The 27715-nt window shown below is 36.2% G+C and overlaps 2 protein-coding genes across 8 annotated transcripts in view; one reads left to right on the forward strand and one right to left on the reverse strand.

The window, feature by feature from the left end:
- LOC106096056 (armadillo segment polarity protein) overlaps positions 1 to 27715 on the reverse strand; it is a 59405-nt gene that overhangs the window by 7458 nt on the left and 24232 nt on the right. For 3 of the 7 annotated variants that reach the window (XM_013263583.2, XM_013263581.2, XM_013263582.2), the window contains exons 3-6: positions 12152 to 13791; positions 11883 to 12083; positions 7975 to 8247; positions 6690 to 6783 (exon numbers count right to left, since the gene is read on the reverse strand). In XM_013263583.2, coding sequence (XP_013119037.1) covers positions 6690 to 6783; positions 7975 to 8247; positions 11883 to 12083; positions 12152 to 13791 — 2208 coding nt within the window. Of the gene's footprint in view, positions 1 to 523; positions 628 to 6689; positions 6784 to 7974; positions 8248 to 11882; positions 12084 to 12151; positions 13792 to 27715 lie in introns of those variants that run through there. The other 4 variants (XM_013263587.2, XM_013263589.2, XM_013263588.2 and 1 more) reach the window with 2 other exon arrangements.
- Positions 2557 to 3713, forward strand: LOC131996692 (uncharacterized). The gene is made up of 2 exons (XM_059366420.1): positions 2557 to 3087; positions 3168 to 3713. Exons 1-2 carry the CDS (start codon positions 2768 to 2770, stop codon positions 3442 to 3444), a joined length of 597 nt encoding a protein of 198 aa, XP_059222403.1. The 5' UTR covers positions 2557 to 2767; the 3' UTR covers positions 3445 to 3713.

Raw genomic sequence — 27715 nt, forward strand, 5'->3', positions numbered from 1 at the left:
ACTAGAAACAAAAGAAACAAAACCGAAATGTTATAGTAAAAAGAAATTTTGAAAATATAAAGTTATTACTTATCAAATTAAATAATAAAACTGATAGTGTTTCTTTTGAAATTTCGATACGACCATCAAGTCATGACAAATAAGGAGGTAAGGTTACCAAATGAATGCAGAATGCAATGGTGTTTTATAGAGAGGAGGTTATTTTAAAGACAATCACCTACGAATATTTTGATATTTTCATACAGGCTTTGATTGGTACTTTCTTTTTTTTAGGGCGGGGGACGACAGACAAGTTAATTATAGTTAAAAATTTACATAATTTTTTTTTATCTTTTATTTATTGTTTTTCTTAAAAGTTTTCCATATTGTGGTGAGAACACTGCTTTTAAAACTACTTCGGAAAATTTTTATGTATTTGGATTTTGTTTTGCTACAATTTTTTATATATTTTATTTTAGATTTGTTATTATTGCTTTTTTGAGTAAACTATTTATCAATATTGGCTAAAAGAATGCTTTGTTTCTGTTTCCGTTTCGTTTTCATATTGGTTGATCATATTTCAACAACTTTCTTTGTTCGCAGTTCAAATTCAGTGATTCAATGGTGGTACATGTTAGGCTGGCTTAACTGTCCGCGCGAATTGTGTGAGAATCGAGTGATGGTGGTTAGTTGATTGATTTTTTGTTTGATTAGTTGGTGTATTCAAGACAATTTGTTAACATTGGTTTTGTTTGGGTTTTTTTTTTGTTTTTTTTTTTTTGAATTTATTCCAAAAAATTTCGATAGCACGAAATGATATGCGTTAGCATTAATCAAATAAGTAAAAAAGAGATAAAAATACAAATGTTATTAGTTTGCGAGAAAATCTCCTCAATGTTGTTGATGATATTATTTTGATGATGATAAACTAGGAGGATCAGAGTAGTGTTGTGGTGGGTGGCGGTGAATCTATTGATCTAGTTGGTTGCTTGCTTGATTATCTATTGATGATAATGGCTAATTTCTTAATAGGTGGTATTTTTTGTTTATTTGGTTGGGTTGTTTTATTTAAATGCAGATTGCAAGTCCTAATTATTTTTTTTATTGTTGTTGTAGTATACCATTGTAATCATATAAAATGAAAATATAATAAGGAATGCTAAAGAAAACATTTGAAATGTGTATGTGTGTGTGTGTGTGCGTGAAAACTAGTGTTAAAATCAAGATAACAAAATTAAATGCACTTCTTCCAAATCATCTGGAAATAAATTAGCTTTTAGTTTTATTTCGTCATTAAATCAGGATTTATGGCCCACGTCGTCAGTTGATTTCATAAATGAAAAACAAATGATTGAGCCATTAAAATTGTTTTAAACGATTAGTGTAGATGCTCTTTAAGTCGTTTAGAAGTGTTTAATTTATACACATCAACATTTTAAGGGATTTACATACATTATCGCAGAAAATACTTATTGTGAATACGTCTTTTTTTAAGTGTGTTCGTGTACTCTAAAATTTGTGCATATTTGCACATATTACGAACTGGAAGTCGTTCGCGTACTTTATTTGCCAGTAGAATAGAGCAGGAGAGTGAGCTAGATTTTGAGTAATTGAGAGCTTGCAAATTTCTATTGAAGGTTATTATCCCAGTAGAAATTTGCAACATTGAACAGCTGTTTTAAGAAAACCAGCTGTTTAATTCAAATACATAGCAAAAGGGTGTAAAGGCTGTTCTTAATAACTTTAATTGGATATAAATCCGGCAGAGCCCGGCCGGGATTCGAACCTGGGCACACGGAGCAACAGCGAGAGTCGTTACTGTTGTCTAGCGTTCGAAGCCATCAATACAACCTCCAACAGATGCTAAAAAATCATGTGTAGTACGGAAGAAGTGTAATTTGCCACAGAGAGAATGTCTGTCACTACACAAAAATACATGCATTGGGAAAAAGTACAGCTAATAGACAGGGTTGCCGAGCGTGGTTAATGTGGTAATTGTATTATAGATGCGTTTTCGCTATTAAAACGATTCAAATACAACATACACACAGCCCTTGAAGCCATCACAACTAATATGGTTGAAAAGTCTTCTAACCAAAGACGAAATGCTTCCCATAGTGGTTGGTGTGTGATGCTATCTTTGGCTTTCCTTTTCCATTTGCATCTCCGATCATTGAGCTCGTCTCAAAAGAGAAACAAACAAAAATTTAATTGGCTATGACAAAACATTTGTCTCTTTAGCCAAACTTATAGCGTTCGAAGTGACTCGATCGTCTGCGCTCCTTCTTTAATCTGACACCAATTTTCGGGGTGTCTCTTACCACTTGATATTTTCTTAGGCCTTTTGGCCGTCCCGCTTTGCGTGTACCATCGTGATTTATTCATTCATTCACCCGTTGGCTCCTGCTGCCTTGTTGTTCTTTAGTCGGGTCAAAGTTACTTGGATCATCATTCCTATATAATAAGGGATTAGTTCGTGGGTATTCTCTTTTCCGCCATTGTTGGACACTAGCAGCTAGGTAAAATTTTCTTTCCATATCCTCAGCACACTATCTGTCTTTGTCTCTGCAGGAGGATGTGCTGCACCAAAGCAATCGGTATGAGTTCCGGTCTACATTCTGGCTCTTGTACATATCAATTCGTCCACATTCAAGTCTTTCCATTTCCTTTTTCTTTCTGCGGAATAAACGTTTCTCCTCTCTCCATTTCTCCCAATACCACTCCGTCAGAGTTGCTCTGTATGCCGCATACTTGGCTTCAGTAGCATCTTGACACTCTTGGTCGTACCATGGGTTTATTGGGGAGGCGTACGTTATCCAAGTACGGATTTCGCGGCATCTTTTATTGCAGTACAGGCTTCAATCGCATGCCAGCCGGTTGTACGTTCCGGATTGACCCGTTTGAATCCATGGAGTGGGCAATGTATTGCCACTGCGACGTTCAATCATCGGGACAAGGAGTGCCTTCATCAAGCAGTTGGGTTAGTCGAGTGGAGTATGCCTTTGCCATCTGTTGTGTTTGCAGCTTTTCAATTTTCAGCTCTCGTGCAGTGTCAGATCGTACTTTTCTCCCCATACTCAAACGGGTGCGAACCTTTGCAGTAACAAGGTAATGATCCGAATCTATATTTGCTCCACGGATCTATCGTACATCTAACACGCCGAATAAATGTCTTCCATCTATTACAGCGTGATCAATTTGGTTTCTCGTGTCTTTTGTCGAGTGACAGCAATGTGGCTTTGTGATTTTTTTAAGTTGAAATCTGGTGCTGCAAACTACCATGTTTTTTGCCGCGGCGAAAGCTATCAACCTCAAACCACTATTGGACGTTATCTCGTGGAGGCTAAATTTTCTGACTGTTGGACCAAGATGTCTTCTTTCCCTCTCTTAGCATTAATATCTCCCAGAACGGTTTTGGTTTCATGGGCTGGGCAGCGGTCGTATTTTCTCTCTAGGCGCTCGTAGAAAATATCCTTGGTCTGCTCGCCCTTGTCTTTCGTTGCTAAAATTTAGCACAGGTATTGGTACGTCAAATTCTTTTATGCAAAATTTTGAGAAAATTGGACCAAAAGTGATACCTGTCTTAAACGGCATATCGGATGAAAGGTATACATGAGAGCTAAATCCGATCCGACTTGGAGGAAATTTATCACACGCATTGGGACGTTTAATAAAATACCTCAACCTAAATTGTGTACAAATTGGAACGAAATTGAGGCTTATACAGCCTTAAAAGGCCGTATCAGATAAAAGTTATATATGGAAACTATATCTTAATCTGGGCTAATATTGTTCAAAATAAATATCGCTCGTCTTTGCCCCGGAAAAGTGACTTGTGTGCAAAATTTTATAGCAATCGGACAACTATTGCGACCTGTACTTTGATAACAAAAATACATGGAATGGCAGACACACGGCCATACCTAAATCGAATCAGGAAGTTAATCTAACCCGATTGGTATACTAATAATGGGTCTAGCTCGTCTCCTTCTTAGCGTTGCGACAAATGCACAAAGTTATAAAACCCTAGACCACAGTAGTGGTGTAGGGTATAATAACAATGAAGTTTAGATGTCATTAATAATTCAATAACAAGTCAAAGTAAAAAAAGAAGCAAAGTGAAATAAAAAAAAAATAAGAATAAAAGTCGCTCTATATGCATTCTGCAGCACTGTTCTTTTAGGACCGAGAGAAAGTGGAAACTTTAGAAGACACTGATATCATTGAGAAACGCTTCACGGACGTCCTTAAAGATTCGCTTAGATCTGCATGTTGTAGATCACAACCAAGGGCAAACAGTGAACGCCATGGTGGCAGACAGAGCAGGTTGGTCCAAGGAAAAGTTGGCGCATACTCTTCAATAAAGTGAAAGCCAAAAGGGCACCACATTTTCCATAAAAAAAGTTCGTAATGAAATTTTTCAATGAAAAAGTTCATAATGAAACTTTTCCACAAAAATGTTCATAATGAAAATTTTCCAAAAAAAAGTTCATAATAAAATTTTTCCACAAAAATGTTCATAATGAAATTTTTCCATGAAAAAGTTTATAATGAAATTTTTCCATGAAAAAGTTTATAATGAAATTTTTCCATGAAAAAGTTTATAATGACATTTTTCCATGAAAAAGTTTATAACGAAATTTTTCCATGTGAAAGTTCATAATGAAATTTTTCCATGAAAAAGTTCATAATGAAATTTTTCCATGAAAAAGTTCATAATGAAATTTTTCCATGAAAAATTTCATAATGAAATTGATCCATGAAAAAGTTCATAATGAAAATTTTTCATGAAAAAGTTCATAAAGAAAATTTTCCAAGAAATATTTCATAATGAAATTTTTCCATCAAATAATTCATAATGAAATTTTTCCATAAAAAAGTTCATAATGAAATTTTTCCATAAAAAAGTTCATAATGAAATTTTTCCATAAAAAGTTCATAATGAAATTTTCCCATAAAAAGTTCATAATGAAATTTTTCCATAAAAAAGTTCATAATGAAATTTTTCCATGGAAAAGTTCATAATGAAAATTTTTCACAAAAATTTTAGTAATGAAATTTTTCCATGAAAAAGTTCATAATGAAAATTTTCCATGAAAAAGTTCAAAATGAAAATATTCAATCAAAAAGTTCATAATGAAAATATTTAATCAAAAAGTTCATAATGAAAATATTCAATCAAAAAGTATTTAATGAAATTTTTCCATGAAAAAGTTCATAATGAAAATTTTCCACAAAAATGTTTGTAATTAGATTTTTCGATGACAAAGTTTAAAATGATATTTTTCAGTGAAAAAGCCCATAATGAAATTTTTTCATGAAAAAGTTCATCATGAAATTTTTCCATAAATAAATTCAAAATGAAATTTTTCCATGAAAAAGTTCATAATGAACTTTTTTCTATGAACAAGTTCATAATGAACTTTTTTCTATGAACAAGTTCATAATGAACTTTTTTCTATGAACAAGTTCATAATGAACTTTTTTCTATGAACAAGTTCATAATGAACTTTTTTCTATGAAAAACTTCATTATGAACTTTTTTCTATGAAAAACTTCATAAAGAACTTTTTCTATGAAAAACTCCATTATGAACTTTTTTCTATGAAAAAATTCATTATAAACTTTTTTCTATGAAAAAATTCATTATGAAAATTACTTAAAAAATTTTTTCTATGAAAACAAATAATAATGACATTTTTTCATTTTGGAAAAGTTCAAATAAACTTTTTCTATGAAGAAGTTCATAATGAACTTTCTATGGGAAAGTTCAAAAATAATTTTTTTCTATGTGGTATATACTCATCTTTTGGTGGAAGGTAAAAGTGATTGTTGTTGTGGTAGCCACATGCTTGCAAAATATGATGTTTGCGGACATAATAGGTGGGTTTTTGCAAACAAATGTAGCATTTTTTGTATGTCCTTCACTGTTATTATCATATTTTCATGATATTCCTCCACAAAGAATTGGTTTTATTTAAATACATTAATGTTTTGTGTAAAATTCTTAGTGCAAATTAAAAAATTATTTAAGTTTGTTTTTTTAAATCCCAATCGTATTTAAAATTAAAAAAAATAGTTTTAAAAAAGATAAACTCTAACAAATATTTTGCGAAAGGGGAAGGTGGGATCGAACACGAAATATCTTGAGGTAATTGGTGATTTGGGGGGATGGATTTGAACAGCTGGTAAAGTCTAAAATTGTGATCGTGGTTGGGGTAATGGTGAAGGTGATAGGAGCTCTTTTGGTGGTGGTGGTTAGGGGTTTAGAAAAAGGGCGTATAACTGCACAAACAAACAAGGGTAAAAATATTAGACTTTTAATGGTTAGTTGAACGAACAAACATTTGAACGAGAACACTTTTGTTTTTTTTTGGACGAAAGCACAATTGTAGTGTTGCTTTTGTTGTAATTTTTGTTAGTCAATGTTTTATATGGACTTGAGACGAAAAATGCTGAAGTAAAATAATACATATTGATGTATTCATCTTTTTTTATTACTTTTCCAATGTTTATGTTACTGTTTCTGTTGTTGCTTTTGATATGTTCTTGCGAAATAACATTTTCTACATGCGCTTCGTTATTTTGTCTGATAAATGTGGTTGTCTCATAATGATGAGGGGGGAATTGGTTTTTTAAGGGGGAAAGAACAAGTAGTAGTAGTTTTGTTGTTGTAAAATAAGTTATATATTATTGGACTAAATACGTACCTTGTTGGAATGCACGACCGCCATGAGAGCTATGAACGCTAGGTGGTCCCTGACCATAGAGACCTTCATATGCTTGCTCTGGGCCAAGCATATCCTGTGCATTTGTTGGTTTGTAGATTTAGCGAGTTTCAGTTGATTTTATTATCGTATCGTACATACGTAACGTTCGTTGAAATATTTCACGATTATTTCGATTATTTCAATGTGGATGTGAATTTTAAAACATTTGTTTTTTTTTGGATATTTGTTTAAAAGTGGTAACAAAAAACATGTTACAAGTATATAAATATAGGGGGGGAGGCGTTAAACACATTAACCATAAAAATTGTTGTAGGGAGAAAAACAATTGAGGGTGGTATTGATTGTAGTTTCACATACGGAGGAGGTCCAACAAAACACAGGTTTCATATGAATCGAGAATAGCCAAAAACAATTTCACGAATTTGTTTTTTTTTTTTTTTTTTTTTTTTGTTTTTGTTTTAATAAATAGTGCAGGGGAGGAATTTGTCAAATTTTACGTGATTTTTTAGAATGTTGTTAGGTTAAAACGTTCGTTCGATGGTGAAGGTGATGTTTGAGATTGGTTGGTTGGTTGGTTGGTGGTGTTGGAAGTGGTGATATTTGCAATATTAACGTTAAATACATAGAAATAAAAAGAAAAAAAAATAATAAAACAAAAAATAAAACACAATTGATAAAGAATTAAAATTATTAAAAATCATAATTACAAACTAAGAATTTTGCTAATAATTTAGTAGAGAGAAATATAAAAATTAATTTTGAAAATAAAATAGAATTTTAAAAATTTGCTTAAAGTACTCCAATAATAATTAGGCAAGGCATGACAGCTGCTAAAAATATGATGGTATGGTATAAAAGATTTGCCAAAATTCAACATTTAAGCCACTTATCAATAGAGAATTCAAAACAGTTTTGGTTTTACTTTCAATGGCAACTACAAATATAATTTATTGTAAACAAAAAAAAAAATTACTTAAAGCTTAATCAGCAGTACTAAATAAAGTGCAAAAAAAAACCGAAACGAAACAAAACAATAAATTTATATATGTACGATATATTTGATTGATTGTTATGAAATTCACTATACTTTTTTGTTTTTCATTGTAAAACAAAAAGAAACAAAATACTATTTTCAATCCAATTCATTTCAATTACGTTTTTTTTCAAATTTGTACAAGTATGATAAATCTTAATTTATATGATGTTACTGCTAATCTATGCATAATTGTTGTATTGATTGAGTAAAACATTAAACATAACGAACCTGTAAATCTGGACCCAAGCCTAAGTCTGCATTTCCCCATATATTATTATCTTCGCGTAATAGCGAATTCGTTAACTCTATGGATAGACGCTTCTTGTAATCTTGCGGTTTGTCTTCGCTCATGCGGAATAATACGGCTGCAGCATAGGTGGCAACACCCTCGTTGCGTGAGTGTAATAAATCTGTTAAGGGCCCAGTGGCACCTTCTTGTTCGATTATTTCAGCGCCTTCTTTGTCAGCTGCCAGTTCACAAAGAACGCCAGCAGCCACACGCTAGAAAAAAAATAATAAAGTTGATTGAACATTAATTAAAATTATCTTATAAAAATAATATAAGATTAATATGACAAAACTAATCGGTCCATGGCATTATGGACATTAGGATGATGATTTAATTAAATTAAACCATAAGATATCTTTTAAATTTTTGCATTATTTTTAAGCTATAATATGCCATTTCATTTCCTCATAAATTCTCTTTGAATTCGTTTTTTATAATGTTCATTGCTTATTATTAACATTTATTTGTATTTTCCATCATTTATTTTGTTTCTTTATTCGACCTACAATCAATTCTTTATTTTCAATGTTTGTTATGATATGGAATGACCCATATCTAATTTGCCGACATATGTTCATATACATAAGAAAAAAAGACAGTTATCGATCTACCTAATGTACATTCGATTGTCGACCCTTTTCATTTTCCCTGTGTACACACATCATTGACTTGCTCATTAGAATGACAGCAATTATCGCTACAACAAAAAACACACACAACAACACACACATCTCTCTTGCCTATGGACATCCACCATAGGCAACGGAGCTTTGCTGTTGTTGTTGTCATTTTCGCGACTTCTTTTGTGATTGACTTCAAACCTGTTGAAGGGCAAGCAAAGAAGTCAATCGTTTGTCACCACAAAAAATATAAAACAAAATCATCGACATTAAATAAGGAAACAAAAGCGAACATATATATAGAGTTAAAATTGCAAGACTTAAATAAAATAGTATAAAATTGTAAACTTAATCTACCTGAATAAAACAAACCAAACTATTGTGAATATTTACAAAGAGAAAATAAAGTGTGTTTTAATACTAAAAAAGGCTTATGGCAAATCAACGAATATACGTAAAACCAATAAGAGGTCAATATAGACCTCATAAAACCTGAAGTCAAAGTGGAAATTTGACTCCACCACAAACTCCACTCCAACATATCTCTGTATCATATTTGGATGAGCCTTTATCTTATATATAAAATTCAATTTGTGTTTCTTTGTTTGTTTGTTCCGTTTAGACTCAAAAAACGGCTGAACCGATTACTTTGAAATTTTCACAGATTGTGTAGGTTGGTTTGGAGGGAAACATGGGCTATATAAACTCGGGCTATATAAACAAGGGAAAACGCACTCGATCACGTACGCGGTAATTCGGCTCCTGGTATGGCATGTTGAACCATACCCCTACAGGTGAGTTCCGGAGTCTCCGAGTGAAGCGTTTAGTAATCGAAGTTGCTTGTCGCGTGCCCTCCAACCTAACCTTAACTTCAGGGAAAGGTCAGTGCAATTATAAATTTTCGTAAAAACCCTGGGAAGAGTTTTACAGCCTTTACTTAGGTGGACAATATAGCGTCCCTTTAAGGCATGGTGTGCAAATTGTTTAGAATCCCCGAATAAACTCCATGACAATGCTGTCTTGGGCTTCCGGACGCGAAGGTATTCTGAAAATGGGAATGTGTCAGAAAGAACACCGTCTTCGCCTTGCATACTTGCTATTTGTCCAAACACTTAGAATAATACATGAAATGGCATAGGTAAAGTGGTAATATGTACATGAACGAATAACGGCCAGAACAATGTGGTCTACTTTCAACCGAAGGAGGACAAAAGAGTTGCTGGCTTTTTATATAGAGGTTACACAGCACTGTACGATATACCATATGATGAGGGTGAGAAGCAGTCTTGGGTGAGACGATGAAGCATTTACATATTCATGTCCGGGTCTACAGCTATTCCATCTTTAGAAGACGCTTTTTTTATGTTCTATCGTGATCTAGTAAACATATCTCTAGAATGTCTCCTCAAATACGTAGACAAGATACACTTACGTGGTCAATCCCAAGGCAGCCGGTTGTACGTACCGGATTGACAGGATGAAATCCTTCATCGGCAAGGTCTGCCGCCTCAGTGTACAACACACTGCTATAACAACAACAACTTACGTGGGAGTGGCATGCTCCTTCGATGGTTATCCCCTTACTATTGCTGGATATATTTGTGAGTTGCCCAAACATGTTAAAACTTTTCTTCTAACTTCTTACGCCGTTCGAACTTGGCATAAACAAGTAAAAGCATGCTAAGTTCGGCAAGGCCGAATCTTATATACCCTCCACCAAAGATGGCATATGTCGGGTTCTTTACCCGATATCTCTTTTTAGACAAACAAAGGATAAAAGAAAATAATATTGGAGCTATATCAAGTGATGGTCCATAATTGAGTTGTATGTTGGAGACCACAATAGAAGTCATCGTGTAAAATTTCAGCCAATTCGAGTAAGAATTGCGCACTTTAGGGGCTCAAGAAGTAAAATAGAGAGATCGGTTTAAATGGGAGCTGTATGGGAGCTGAGGATACAGGCCGCGACGGACCATATTTGACACGTATGTTGAAAGTCATGGGAGAAGCCCTCTAGAGGCTGAAGAAGGCGAGATCCCAAATCGGTTTAAATAGCAGCTATATGAGGTTATGGATCGATTTGAACTATATTTGGCACTGTTGTTGGAAATCATAACGTAACACGTCGTAGACGCTCAAGAAGTCAAGACCCCAGTTAAGTTTATATGACAGCTATATCAGGTTATGGACCGAATTCAACCATACTCAGTCATAATAAAACACCTCATGCAAAATTTCAGCCAAATCGGAGAAGAATTGTGCCCTCTAGCGGCTCAAGAAGTCAAGATCCAAGATCGGTTTATATGGCAGCTATATCAAAACATGGACGGATGTAGCCCATTTACAATCCCAACCGACCTACGCTTATAAGAAGTGTTTGTGGAAAATTTCAAGCGGCTAGCTTTACTCCTTCGGAAGTTAGCGTGACGGAGGACGGACGGATATAGCTAGATCGACTTTAAATGCCATGACGATCAAGAATATATATATTTTATGGGGTCTTAGACGAATATTTCGAGGAGTTACAAACAGAATGACGAAATTCGTATACCTCCATCCTATGGTGAAGGGTATAAAAAGGAAGCCCCTTATAATTGATCATTAACATTAATCGGACTCATTGATATGAAAGAAAGTATTCTCGTTCCTAAATGGAATGTTCATTGCAAATTTAGCATGTAGATGTGCATGACCACTGATAAGCACACACCGTTTAGAAATTTGGGCGGGCGGGATGTGCATACATGCGAGCATGTTGAATATCTATCTCATTCCTACTCCGAGTGTACATACTCCTTTTCTTTGCTTCTCACGTAAATTCTTTTTCTCTATAGGGTACCATAATGAGCTAAACTCATTCAGGGGTGAATTAAGGGTGAAGCTAAGCCTAAGCTAAACCGAGTGTTGTGCTATTGTCTGATTTCTAAATTTTTTTGTTTTATTTCCATGGAAGTTTCGGATGTCCCTTTTGGCGAAAACCATCCAAGGATGTCGATTCAAATGTGTTTGTACCTGGGACTTCGGCTTCTATGCCTTAGCAAATGTAGGTAATGTGTTTCAATACGTTTAACTATGTGCATGTCGTTGGGTAACTCATACAGGTCGTGGTACACACATTACCAATATCTTCCTTTCACTTTAGTTTGCTCCATATAATTTACAAAGAATTTTCCAATCAATTAATAAACTTTCTTTTTAAACATCTTTAGATGTTATTGCTTTCTTACCTGTATATTTTCTATCTCATTGAAGAGTAAACGAACAAATATCGGTATTACCGATTGTTGGCGTATCAATGCACGATTATGTGACTCTCTGGCCAGAATATGCAAGGCGCCAACTGTGCCTTCAACAATTTCCTCCATACGGACACCATCAGCGTATGCCGAAGGTTGTTGGGAGCCTGTTGTGGCAACAGAAGAACGTTGCTGAAAATAATGGCGAAAGAAAATTAATTTCGAGTCAAACAAAAATATCTCAATTGTTGAAAACTTACACGTTCTGTGTCTTGGAAAGCACGCATCAAGAGTCGAACCAAGTGATGTATAGCTCCATGCTCCCTTAACGGTGCCGCATTGGCCGGACACAAAGCCAGATTACGTACTAGCCCAATGGCTGCCTTGATCAAAGGCCAACGGGATGGTGGATGCAAAAGTTTTACAATCACCGACAAACCATAATTCAAACGAACAGCATTTTGAGCCATTTCCGAGTCGGCATGACGTGTGGTCAAATGGCGCAAAGCGCAGACAGCTGGTTCGGTGATTTCTTCACGATCGCCCGCATTGATAATGGTACGTACCAGGGCATCAACGCCTCCTACTTGGCAAACTGTAGCCTTATTGCGTTGATTGTTGCAAGTCAAATTCGAGAGTATACCGGCGGCGCAAGTGACTACATTGACATCTGTAGAAGCTAAAACTTGAACCAACGATTGCAAAAGCCCCTCAAGGCCATCAACCTTGGTGGCGGCATCAGACAAATTTCGCAGAGTCCATAGACAGTTTTGGACTAAACGCGGCGAGGGATTGGATAAATGCATGGCCAATGCCTGCATACCGCCGGCATCGACAATAGCTGGCTTATTGCTGGAACAAACAGACAACACTTTCAAGACGCGCGATGTGGTCCACAACAACTTCTCGTAATCGTAGGAACGCATAATGCGCACCAATTCATTGGGACCACCGGAAGCCAATATAATTAATTTGCTTTCTTGATTGCCATAGGCCAATATTTGTAGACAATCTGTGACAATGGCTAGAAATTTGACATTATTGCGTTGCAACAAAGTGACCATCTTCTGAAGGCCGCCAGCTAAACGTACGGCCATTTTTGAACCATCTTGATGTAATAACAAGTTATGCAAAGTGGTTATAGCATAGAAGAGAACACTCTCAACAGGAGAAGATAACAGTTTCACCAAAGCTGGTATACCACCGCTCTTGAATATAGCCAAGAGACCTTGCCGATGATGTGACAAATTATGAAGAGTACCAACGGCAGCTTTAGTACTTTCCAAATCGTTACTATTCGAAATGGCACGCACAAGAGCTGCCACCATTTGGGGACTGTTCATAATGGCATGACGGGAAGCTTCTTTCTTCGACAATTGGTGTACCATCATGGCTGCTTGGGAGACAACTACTTGATCTTCATCGTTAAGCAATTTGATCAATTCTGGTATGGCACGAGTGGCCAACTCAGCATCGTCTTGATAATTGATTAAATTGACAACAGCATGTTTTAACATTTGCGATGGTTCAGCCAAACGTTGCACAGCGGTCGGTTGTTGTGGATCAAATTGTGTTGATGGTATTTCTATGCCCTCCTCCAATGTTTCAGGAAACATGGCGGCACGTACACGTTGCGAACGTGTCTGGCTTAGCTGCTGATTCATATCATCCACCTGATCTTGGGTAAAATTCTGTGGAAAACCCGTGTCCAAATCGAACATCAATGGATCACCCTCCATTTCTTCATCTTCTTTGCCGGACAATGAGGGGGCTTGGGTTACAGCTCCCGAATGGATACCAGAATCCACTAGATAAGAATTTTGTTGCCACATCAAGGTTTGTTCCTTTGACGAAACCATTGGAGGCAACTCCGGCGGATTGTACTGATTGTTGTGAGACACTGAAAATAAAGAAACAAAGTAAAATAAAAAAAAGGAGTTAGCTAGATGTACATAAATATATCAATCAATAGATATGAGTGTTGTAGAATCTAAATGGATAATTGAACTAAACATTGCTCGAGAATTATGTGCCCCAAGAACAACTCCGCTTTACTTAAGCCTCAGCTATTACATTTACCAAAAAAGCAAATCTAATGTACGTTTAGGGGCATTCGTGGGACAGAGGTTGCATCAAGGTCTGGGAAGCTGGTTCTGGATGGGTAGAGATGCTGCTCTGTCCAGAGGCCAAGTTATGCATATGATTGTTAACCAGAAGTTAAACTGGAGAAGGAAATTCGATCGCCGGTGGTAAGCTAAATGTTTACGGCGACGGTTTGGTTATTTCTCACCTGTAGATGGGTGGTCTGGCATCAAACTCAGGACAACTTCACTTGTTGTTGTTGTAACCACATTTGGAGGTGGTGATCGTCGTCAAGCTCCTGTAGGTGAGCAAGCTGGTTCCGGTCCAATGGACCGATAGCCGCGGGGAGTGGCCATTGGTTATTGAATGGCGCCAATATTTGTATTGTATTTGTGCAAGAGCCGGTGCCACCCGACCTCTCATTGAAACTCTCCGCTCGTTACCGCTGATTGTCCGCGACTGCCGTTGCAGCTAATCCGTATGGAGTATTTCACTATCCGCAACCTATGCACGGTTTATATGGCTGGAACTCATAACCCCATATATGGTTGCAACTCATAACCTAACACGTCGAGCAAAATTTCAGCCAAATCGGATAAGAATTGCGCCCTCTAGACGCTCAAGAAGACAAGACCCCAGATAGGTTTATATGACAGCTTTATCAGGTTATGGACCGATTTCAACCATACTCAGCACAATTGTTGGAAATCATAATAAAACACCTCATGCTAAATTTCAGCCAAATCGGAAAAGAATTGTGCTCTCTAATGGCTTAAGAAGTCAAGATCCAAGATCGGTTTATATGGCAGCTATATCAAAACATGGACCGATATAGCCCATTTATCCCACTATTAAGACGGCTAGCTTTAATCCTTCTAAAGTTAGCATGTTTTCGACAGACAGACGGACGGGCGGATGGACAGACGGACATGGCTAGATCGATTTCAAATGTCATGCCGATCAAGAATATATATGCTTCACGGGGAATATTTCGAGGAGTTACAAACAGAATGATGAAACTAGTATACCCCCATCCTATGGTGGAGGGTATAATAAAACACTACGTCTTAAATATCAGTCAAATTCGATAACATCGGATAAAAATTGCAGCTTCTAGGGACTCGAAAGTTAAGTTGCACGATAATCAGTTGTGTAAACACCTCTTCCAAATGGTATCGGCAAACTTAGCTTAAAAACTTGTATCGGACAGCACTCAATGATATGAGAGAAGTATGCCCACTGTTCCGTAATGAAATGCTCTTGAGCAAATTTGCATATCGAAATCTGAACCGAAATGGCCAATTTACAAATGACTATTTCAAGGATATAGCTTCATGCGTTCGACCGCTATCGTAATATCGACAGGATAGAGAGACGGACGTGGCTAGGTCGACTTACCATTGTCACGACGACCAAGCCGACCAAAAAAAGTTTGAGACATATCTAGATTTAGTACTATGGCCTGTGCCTATAAAGAATTTTCCCCTATAAAAATCAGACAATAAAAAAATGCTCTGAAGTCACTGTAAATAATGATTTTTATTTCTCGTCGTTAAATATAACCCCAAATAATTTCCCTCGTTTAGTTGACGATTTTCTATTCGGAAGCGAAAACAGCAGATTTTAATGATTTCGATTATTATTTAAAGTAGCTACTTGATACCATTCGTTTACTTCTCTGTTATCACTATTTAACTAAACGATTGTCGTAAAACATTTTACAGAATTCCACTACTGGTCTCTGTTACAAGACAGTGGGATATTTTCTCCTCTATTGCTATTTTACGCTATTTTGTTTTATACTCTGTGGCAACTCTGGCGAGTACTCAAATTAACTTACTATGTTTCACAAATACATGCACGTACATACATATATGAATGTTCTGTCATTCTCAAAATCTCATTTTTACTGAATAACTGTTTTTTTATTTTGTTCATTCATGAAGTCTTCCCGGATGGAAAAAATTAATCAAATAAAGCTTACTAGTCACTTAGAGTCAAAAGTATCTTTTTTTTCATACCATAGCTTCACTAACAAAATTAATCCAAGTCCTTTCCTTAAAGTACCTATAAATGATACACATTTAAAATCAAAATCAAATTCCCAACTTGCAAAACATCTCCCAGCGCGAATCCACCATACCAACGATTTGAATTATTTACATTAAATGTGATTAAAAACAGTCTAGGCGAATAATGCGGGAGTAGATATTAATGTTATATAGAGATAAAAAAAAAATTCTAACGTATTCCGCACACCATAGAGCAGACAATTCCACAACAAAGAACCATGGAAAAATGTGGAAAGAAGAATTAAGAGAATGCATTAAAGTTATTGAAAAATATAACGTATACAACATTAACTAAGAGGGGAAGCGGATTTTTGAAGGCACCATCAACAACAACAATAACGAGATTCCAGTCAGTGAGTTAGAGGAAGATATTAAAAAAGAATAAAAACAATTGCAATTTAAAATAAAATTGTGTGAGAAAGTCTTTGTCGGTTGATTTTCCATGAAAAACAATACCGCCGCCATCCATGGACGGTTATCTAGCGAAGGACTTACAGAAAAATCAATGCAAAATTGAGATTGAAATATTCATAAACTAACGGCATGGCAGCAAAGAACGCGTGGAAATATTGCAAATATTAAAAATATGTAAATTTTCAGATGCAAACCCGGGAGAAAGAGAGAGATAGAGAGTGACCAAAGAAAAAAAAACATCACAAATTCAAACAAAATGAAGACGGCGGCAGGGATAGATTAAAAGTTTACAGCCAAAGGCCAACAAAAACTCTCCCACACACATTTGCCTGTACATAAAAACGTTCGTGTACGAATATACGTCTAGCTACGTATATCAAGTGGAAGAAGCTGATACGGAGAGGCCGGACATTCATTTCATTTCACAGGCACACAGCCAGCCAGTGAGCCTTCCAACGAAACAAGCCGTCTGCATCAGAGAAAACAAAATGAGCAAAACATCACCATCGCCATCATCACCATCCTTGCCGTCATTGTCATCGGTAGCAGAGGTAGTACAAAAAAGTAAAAAAAAAAAACTAATTGCATGGTGGTATAGAATCAGCAGAATTAAAAATTACTCAAAGTGAAGTGTATAAACACCATGAACTCTTACTCAAACTACCTCAATGGCATAGATGCTACAGTGAGCGTAATGTGGCATTCGTAAAGTTGTGATAAAATTATTCATCAGTGTCAGATCCGAGAAAATACCCAGAAACGACAAATCGACACTTTCCGTCTATTTTTCTATTACAAGACAACTTTCGGCAGTCCATGTTTGAGATTCACCTGCAAATGCAAATTTGTCCAACAACATACCACTAAGGAACTGGGAACTGGTGAGAAGTTTGCCCCAGTTCCTTGAGATACACCCAGCAAAATTAAAATTATTTTGAAACTTTTTTGCTGTTATTAATTCAAGCTCAAATACCTCAAAACGAAAATGAGATTGTGGGTGAGACATAACACTATGCCAGTTCCTAGAAGACCCAGAAATCGACACATCGGCACTTTCAATTCCAAAGCAACCTTCAGCAGCCTAGTTTTAAGGTCCAACTTTCAAAAATTAGATGAAAAAAGTATAATTTATGAACCGATGGCAGCTATATCGAAATATGGTACGATCTAGACCAAAATCGGCATGAACGCCAAGGGAGATTTTAAATCTGGAAATCGATCTACATAGTAGCTTTATCCAAATATGGTCAGACCTGAACCATTAGCAGAAAGGATGTGTAGGGTTCTAATACAGCAAAATCGGGTAACAAATGCGCCATTAGTGGGCAAAAGAATTCAATCGGAAGATATCTCTATATATGTGGGCTATATCTAAGCTATCTAAACTATACTCGGCATGGAAGACGAGGGTCCTAATATGCCGTCTAAGCAATACCTTTTGGGCTGTTATCGCAGAGATAACCACCCACCGCCCAGAAGCCTTAAGGTAGATCTACATAATCTAGAGCGTGAGGTTTATCGCTACAAGAGCGAGAACCTCTAGATCAAGCGGCATATCAAGCAGGTCTAGACAAAATTCATGCAGACACGGTAGCAGATGTGGTTAATGGCTTCCGGGTGAATGTCGTCCTAGGAGAACGACCGCGTCCTATTGCACCTGAAGAAATTGACCTGCCCCTGCAAACCAGAGTAGTTTTGGCTCAATTTTAGTTCCTTTACCTTGACACTCAACAGAATCAAGCAAACGAAAGATAGGAACACACAAGACTGCTACAACAACAGGGTCATAACACAACTCACTGTGCCAAAACTCCGAGGATAATATTCGGATATTATGGCCATAAGGTCGTAAGGTCGGCCTAAGCAAATGCAAATTTGCCATGAACATTTCATTAAGGAACAGGAAGTAAGTGCTGTTCGATTCAAGTTTAAGCTCAATGGTAAGGGGCCTCCTTTTAATAGCCGAGTATGCAATGTAATAATGTGGCTTTTATGAACTTAGGACCATTGATCGGTAGATCCGATAGTCCGACATATGCCATCTTCCAACTAACCCTGCTTATGGACAAAAAGAGAATCGGTGCAAAATTTCTGCTCAATATCTTTATTTCAAAAGAATGTAGAAGTCTTAGAATTTTACGACGAAATAACACCCATCCTGCTAGGGTGGGTATTAAAAATGCGAAATAAGAGGTTGCAGGAAAGGGAAAAACAAGCCTTCTATGCAAAAAAAAATTTAATATATTTCATGATGGGCTGTCTTCCGTCTTTGTCTGAATGGCTTGGAGAGATTCTTCATTCACTACATTTAATATCTACTAGAGAAGGTTATACGAAGAGGGCCCTTGACACAGAAGCTAACATGTCCACCAATGATGCTGAATGCCTGAGTTTAAATCGTGGCGGGAATATACGAAACATTGTTCGACGGTTAGTTGGCAGCCAGCTTGGATTACCAGTGTCAGGTTGAAATCGACAAAAATTTCCTATCTGCTTTCAGACATCCGCTATAATCTAAGCTATTCGGGCCAGATAATATAAAGTACGATACGCTGACGAAAACGCTGAAATTCTTTGTTCTATTAGCTAAAAAAATTTCAGTAAGCTAACCACAACCATGTAGAAGCGCGCCTTTAGCACTGTGGAACAGTGAACCCATCGAAAGAAAAAGGAGGTATGTGACTTAAGACTTCAAATCGGTACACATAGGACTACAGGCTTATTTATGCAGAACAGATACTGTGGGAGTTAGAGTGTGTAGGAAATCTGGGATAGAAGACGAGGCGATGAAGTATTTCTTATGCTATTGCGGCTTTTCGTGGCTAACCGGCACATATACTCAAGTGTTGATACGATACCAGACTTACACCGACTAAAATGCTTAGAATGAACGGCGATAAGGGATTATGTGTACCGTTACGGAGTTCCGTACACAAATAGGTTATTTTTCATTAGAGCGCACAAGCCGTACTCATGTCAATGGGTGCTGTTCGATACAAGTTAAGGGCCCAACGATAGAAAACCTCTCTTTTTATGCAGAGACCGAACGGCTTTACCTAAAGTAAATACTGCACAAGTGTTGCCAGCCCTAGGAGGGCATAACGATCTATGAATTTTGATTTTTGTACAAAATAAGTTTAGTTGAAGGCATAATTTTATGGGTTTTTAGACCGTACTTGGCACAGTTGTTGGAAGTCGGAACGAATGTGCCAAAATTTAATTAAATCGGACGAAAATTGCGGGAAACGGGAAATCGGTTTATATGGCAGCTATATGAGGTTATAGACAAATTTAGACCGTACTTGGCACAGTTGTTGGAAGTAGTGACAAAACACTACATTTATATGGGAGCTATATCTAAATCTGAAACGACATGGCCCATTTGCAATCCCCAACGACCTACATGATTATTAAGTCTCTGTGCAAAATTTCAAGCGGCAAGCTTTACGCGTTCGAGTTTACACGGCACATCTGATGTATGGTCAGTGCAATAGTATTGGTGAAAACAAAGGTATATGCGTCACATGTACACATAACCATCAGTCATGGGTGCAAAATCAAAATAATTTTTCGATGAATGACGTCTATCGATTACCGTTTACAAAGAAATGTGTAATCATTAATTGACAGATATTGAAAAACATGTTCTGTGACAAATAAAATTAGGAATTGAGAAGTAAAGTATGAAAAATTAAATAAAATCAAAGAAAAGATAAAACTGATGTACCATTTTTGGCAAAACCTGTTGTTGTTGTTGTTGTTGTAGCAGTTTATTGTGTACTATCTTTCGTCTGCTTGATTCTGTTGAGTGTCAAGACCCAGGAACTCCGCGACTAAGATGGGGTGCGTCCACAGGGATCTGGGTCTGAGTCGAGTGGGTCTGGCCGGGCAGTTAAACAGGTGACGTGTATCGTGCGGTCCCTGGTTACAGTCGGGACATACATCTTGCACGTCGGCATCAATCCTAGCTCTGTGGGAATTGAGGCGGCTGCATCTGCCGGAACGTAATTGAGCCAGAATCACTCTGGTTTGCCGGGGGAGGTCGATTTCTTCGGGTGCAATGGGTGGCGGTCGTACTCCAAGGACTACATTCACCCGGTAGCCAGTTAACGCGTCTGCTACCGTGTCTGCATGAATGTTGTTCAGACCCGCTTGATATGCCGCTGTAATCAACACGTATACACGATGAGTACGATCATGATGTACCGTCTAAAAGGGCCATTAGACATATTACACGATTAATCGACCACCTCTTTCGGTATTGTTCGATTAATCGCTCAACCTGAATTTTCAAATAAATGCAAATTCTGCCCATGAACATTCCACTAAGGAACTGGGGCAAACTTCTCACATATCAATGAGTGCAGTCCGATTCAAGTTTTAAGCTCAATGATAAAGGGCCTCATTTTCATCTCTTTGGAGAGAAGTTTCACATGGCATAGTACCTCACAAATGTTGCCAGCATTAAGAGGGGAAAACCAGCGCTGAAAATTTTTTCTGATGATCTCGCCAGGATTCGAACCCAGGCGTTCAGCGTCATAGGCGGACATGCTAACCTCTGCGCTACCATTTCAAATAAACAACGCCCTTTTCTCCGAACAATATTGTTTCGGTTGATGGGTCTTTTTTGAATAGATTTTGATGGTGCCATAATATGAGAAATACGCCTTCTTTCTGAGCGAACAGTTAAATCAGTTGGCTTTTCAATCATTTCCTCTAATATCTAAAGACATTTTGTTAAAAAAAAAATATTTTCAAGAATGACGCAAATTACTACAGTTCTTTCATTTTACAAATTATCGCACAAGGACTTTTGCTCGATTTTTCGACACTCACATAAATTGCCCAACCGCCAACATCTGCAGGATTAACTAAATGCCAAACCATACACAGCATGTGAAAATCATGCATAATACCTGCAATGATTACCTTTCATCAACATTAGTACATGGTCCACCATCATAATCAACACACTTCCAGCATTGTTGTTGCGATGTCATCAACATGCTTCATGGCAAATAACCAGCCCGGGTAGTGTTAGTGATTGCACTACACTACAAAGGGTTGTCATTCGGTTCACTCTAAATAGAAACAGACAGCAATGATGTAGTACATATTACTGATATAAATAAGACCTTCAAAATGAAGCATTTCAGAATATAACGTCATATACTTTCCTACCATATTTTTAAAGTCATCCATATAGAATTGGTGTATGTATTTACCATTACATCAAATATTGACCTAAGACCCCATGGGGTACATATTTTTGATTGCCTTAGCATTTTAAGTCGATTTAGTGATATGCGTTCTTCGGTCAGTCCTTTCTTTCTTTTGTCGGCCTCAAGCATACCAGCTTTCAAAAAGACTACCTTTTCGCTATGGGTATGATGGGATTGTACATTCCATTAAGGAACAGGGGATACTGCTGTCATGCCCATGAGTGCAGTCCAATTAAAGTTTAAGCTCAATGATTAGGGGTAGAGAAGATTTAACATGGCGGGATACATCACTACTGTAGCCAGCACCGCTGAAAAAGGTTCTAATGTTTACGCCAGGATTTGAACCCAAGCGGTCGGTGTTACAGGCGGAAATGCTAACCCCTGCACCACGCTGGCCTATTAAGGTATAGCTGCCATTAAAACCCAACGTCGTTTAAACATCTTCAGCCTCTTCCTTTATTTGAAATTTATCATGTTCAGTACTTTGATGATTTTAAATATCAATGGTCGAAATCGGTCCATATGATATAACTCCCATATAAGCCAATCCCTCCCGTGAACGCAATTTTTAGAAATATAAAAATTATATATTTTATAAACATTTTTAGCTTTATTGAGAGGGGCGACTTTGGGCTTACTGGTATAAAACATTGATGTATTTTCTTTAAATTACATGATTTTTATTTTGATTTCATTAGAATAGAAATAAAGATGTTAATCATTCGGTGATAATCTACTCCCCGACCCTTCCATTTTTAAGCAAACGGAATACAAATCATCCCCTGTTGAAATGAAAGACTTCTAACCATACCCGTTGGTTGGCTGTCTGTCTGTCAGTATGCTGCCATTCGTGTTTCGCAAACCCTGCAAACAATTTGTAAGAGGATATTTAGGTTGGGTGTAGAGTTCATCATTTCATTCATTCTCCATTCATTGATACAACTCAGGCAGGCAACAGCTCAATTTGCAGCACATAATGGTGATTGCGATGATAATGATGATGTTGTACCGACAACGCCGACGATGATGGTGATTACAACAATATTAAATGTCAACAAATCATCAACAGAGCATGTCCATGCAAACATAAAATAACAGCAGATATAAGAATAACAACAAGAATGTACCTAAAGAAGGAACTACATACCACCCCAACAACATTGCCAACACCACCACCACCACCACCGCCTCATGCCAGACCAACCCAGCTCAGCCCAGCACCACCAATAAAGTGAGCATAATCATTTATGCAAAATAGCAAATACATACAAGTACAAATTCCAAACCCCAACTGGGTTTGGAGTTTGAGCGAGTACAAAAAAATAGAAATTCTTAGTTATTTAAAATTTAAGCTGATTTGGACATGTTTGCGCAGAAGATATCCTGCTGGGAATTCAACGGTGAAAAAGCCAAAAGGAACATAAAACAAAATTGGGGGATATCAAAAACTCATTGAATATCAATAAGATATCGATAAAATCATGCTGTTTTCACAAGAACAGTTTGTAGGTAGTTGTAAAGAAAATCACGCATGGGGTGAAATAGGAAATAAAAAAGAAAAACTTAAAATACAAACGGAATTGGAGTGTTCTTTCAGTGCAGTTTGATGGATTTGATGATTTTAGGAAAATAGAATAGTTAGTTAATAGAACTCAACTCGTACTTGCCGAGATCGAATCAGGTTTATTCCTGGCGAAGATCTGCTTCTTTTCCGCAAACAATATGAATCGAATAAAGTAAGAACAAAACTAACGCCCCTGATTGGGATTCTACGCACTGGCAGGGCTCTTATGCCCCTGAAAGGGCCTACATTGGAGGTCATATATACATACAGCGGTCAAAAAAAGTATTCATCATTCAATGTTTTTTTTTTAATAAGTCTACAAAAGACAATTGGAATAAAAACATATTAAACTAATGATGCAGTAGTGCTTGTGTGATATATATGTACACAATTTCATTGTTTTTAAAGAAAAAAATAGTATTTATTGGAACAAAAAGGGCCATTTTACAGCTGAACACAAAAAAATTAAACAAAAAAAGTATTCATCATTGCAAAAAAACAAAAAAATAAATAACATAATTTAAAAAAATTAATACTTTGTTATTCGACCACCGCGTCTTATAACTTCTTTTAAACGGTTTGACATCGATTGGACTAATTTAGCGGTTATATTTTGGTCTATATTAGTCCATTCCTCCATTATCACCTGTTGCATTTGACTCTTGCTCGAAAAATTGCGCGTTCTCAATTTGCGTTCGAGATGTTCCCAAAGATGTTCAATTGGGTTCAAGTCGGAACTTTGAGGAGGAGTTTTAATGACTTTGGAGCAGTTATACAGCATCCACATCTTGGTATTTAAAGCAGAATGTTTGGGGTCATTATCTTGATAATATTGAAAGTTATTACCAAGCCCAAGTTTTACAGCACTATCTTTTAAATTCCTCTTTAAAATGTCAATGTAATACTTATGATCCATTACTCCATTAATAATTTCAAGATTTCCCGTTCCTGAAGCCGCCATACACCGCCAAACCATTAAACCACCTCCACCATGTTTTACAGTAGCAACTGTGTTTCGTTCTTCAAGCTCTGTATTTGGTTTTCTGTACACTATGACCTTTCCATCGCACCCAAAAAGATTAAACTTGCTCTCGTCTGCAAAAATTACTGTTTTCCAAAATGATTCGGGCTGTTTTACATACATTTTTGCGAAGTTTAGCTTTTTCACTCGGTTTATTTTATTTATAAAGGGCTTCTTACGTGCAGTTCTTCCTCTGTAACTATGCTTTTTGAGTGTATTTCGAATTGTTTGTGTAGTAACTTCCTTCCCTAAATATTCCATAGTGTTTTTACGAAGAATGGTCGCATTTGTCTTCGGAGTTTTCTGAACTTGCCGCACTAGCCAACGCACATCTCCAACTGAAAGTGCTTTTGGTCGACCAGATCTTGGTTTATTGTCAACAGTTTTCGTTTCTGTCCACTTTCTGATGATGGATTGTATAGTAGATCGTGGTCTATTTAATATTTCACTGATAGTTTTTTGAGTTAAACCATTCCTGTGGTGTTTTATTATCAAAACTTTTACCTCATCAGAAACCTCGTTTTGCTTACGACCCATTTTGACAAAAACTATATTTTCAATGAAATTAAATATTTGCTGTCAAGGGCAAAGCCTCCTTTACTAAATAAAACAGAAAAGGGGGATTCCCAAATAATATTTGAATTTGACTTTGATGATACATCAATGATGAATACTCTTTTTGTTCTGTTTTTGGTGTTATTATATAAAATTGCATTTTTTGCGCTAATTAAATTTATTTTTTGAATTTATGTTAAAACATATTACGAAAAATAAACTATTGAATACTCTTTTTGTTCTGTTTTTGGTGTTATTATATAAAATTGCATTTTTTGCGCTAATTAAATTTATTGTTTGAATTTATGTTAAAACATATTACGAAAAATAAACTATTGCATAAAACTGCATTAATGTTTACTTTAAATTTTCTTCAATTACCCAAAATAAGTGAATTTATTATCAATTTTGCTAATGATGAATACTTTTTTTGACCGCTGTAGATAACATTGTCTTTTTAAAGTTTACAACACTACCTTCACTCTTTGTTACAAAAATTATCCCTTTCCAATGCATATGTCATGTTGTTGAGTCGGTGAGAGATATTTCTAAACGTTACTTTGGTAAAAAACTTTACTCTGGTAAAAAAAAAAAAACTTGAAAATGAAAAAAAATCGACAGAGCGCGGCCGGAATTCCAACCTGGGCACACGCAGCAACAGCGAGATCCGTTGCCTTTGCCCAGCGTTTTAAGCCATCAATACAACTTCCAACAGATGTGCAGAAGAATCATGTGTACCACGGAAGTGTGTAATTGTCACAGAAAAAAAGTCTGTCATTACACAAAAGTACATGCATCGGGAAAAAGTACAGCTAATAGACAGGGTTCCCGAGCGTGGTGAATGTGGTACTTGTATCACAGAGACGAACAAAAATTGTAAAATTTAATAATCTCGCCCTAACAGGGAAAAAACTTGAAAACAAACATTTAATTGAACAAAATTTTTTTTCAATTAAGAAATTAGTTGAATCAATCATTTGTTTTAATTGAATACGAATTTTTGTTTTCAATTACGACCGTGATTGAAAGTTAGGAATATTTCAATTAAAAAATTAATTGACTCAATCATGTTTTGATTGAATCTGAACTTTTTTTCAATTACGATTGTGATTGAAATTTTTAACTGATTATATCATTTTTTTAATTGAATCCGAATTTATTTCAATTACGATCGTGATTTTTTATCATTTTTAATTTATAAAAATTAAAAATTTATTAAATAATTATTCTTTTTTAATAAATTCCAAAGATTTTATATATTCGTTTTCATGATCGGGTTTTATTAAAAAATTAAATGGATCAATTAATTTCGTGATTGAGACCGATTTTATTTTTTTTTCTATGTTGGCGAACGAATCGAGTAACAAAATGAGTAACAAGTAGTGGAACAAATGTTCTGTGATAGCCAATTAAAGTAAAGTAAGGAGCTGCAGCTATTACGTATACGGACCATTCCACTAACCGCAACCTGAGGACGAGCTCGTTAGCTTTCAGCTAAGCTTCTCGTGATAACGATGAACACCACACCAATCGAATCTCAGAGTTCCAACCCGTGTGTTGCTCGTAGCCATCTCGTGACATCGCTTTAAGATTGTGCTGTTAGATATAGAATCGCGTTCAAAATGGATTTGATTTGAAACGTTGAACATCATCCAAATGCGAAGATACTCCCACAACGTGTGTTGCTCTTTAAACAATCCATATGTCAACAAAAAAGACACCACTACGCTGCTCCATAAATTTTGAAGTTATCGAGCTTGTTATCGGACGAACAGAACCTCAAATGGCGATATAATTGGATTTCTTAGGTTCGATCAAATTTAAAAAAAGTTATCGAGCGTATTATCGAACTGACAGAAACCTCAAATAGGCGATATATTGGGTTGCCCAAAAATGCATTTTTAATAAAACTTAGAACGAACTTTAATCAAATATACTTTTTTTACACTTTTTTTCTAAAGCAAGCTAAAAGTAACAGCTGATAACTGACAGAAGAAAGAATGCAATTACAGAGTCACAAGCTGTGAAAAAATTTGTCAACGCGGACTATATGAAAAATCCGCAATTACTTTTTGGGCAACCCAATAATTGGAATTCTCACTGATGCTTAAGAACTACAAAATCGTCAATAGACTACAAATTGACAATACCTCAAATTCTGAAGTTTATAGAGAAATCCGACAGCATTCAGAACCATCGCAATGTGGGCGGTATAATAGGACAAAAAGTTTAGAAGAGTACCATGGTTAGTTCAAGCAAGACTTATGCTTCGCCACATCGAATGGTTCCCTCCCAATCTCCTTATGCGAACATTGTGACAGAAATTCAAATTACTTTTTAAAAGGTTTATGAGGATGCATTAATTTTAATTGAAGTGGCAAGAAAGCTGTAATAAATGCTAAACCAGCAATATTTAATATCCCTCTTCGATGCATGACGAAAAATCCACTCGATTGAATATGGACATACATACACACGTACACATCAACATTCAACACCACACGCCATGAAATTTGTTAAGGACCAAACGACGTCAGGACGTCGAAGGATTCGTCTTAATAAAAAAAGGCTTACAATAAAATTCGATAAAAAAAGAACAGGGACCAGCAGTAGAACAACCACCACCAACAGCAGCACACAGTATGTATTCGATGATGTGGTTCTTTTATAAAATATATGAAAATTTTATAAAAAAAAAAAAGAAAATCGAAAAAAGTACATCGTCAGCTTTACAATGAATGATGGGATGTGGTATAGGGTGATGTGAACAACTTCAATGTCCTCTCATACCATAACTGATACATTACAAAATGTAAGCTTAAAGCGGAGAATAGATTTTTATTTCTGAAATGCATTTCTCAAAATTAAAAAAAAAATGTTGAGAGAAACTAAAA

Source organism: Stomoxys calcitrans, chromosome 4 (genome assembly GCF_963082655.1).
Source record: "Stomoxys calcitrans chromosome 4, idStoCalc2.1, whole genome shotgun sequence".
Classification (NCBI taxonomy): Eukaryota; Metazoa; Arthropoda; class Insecta; order Diptera; family Muscidae; genus Stomoxys; species Stomoxys calcitrans.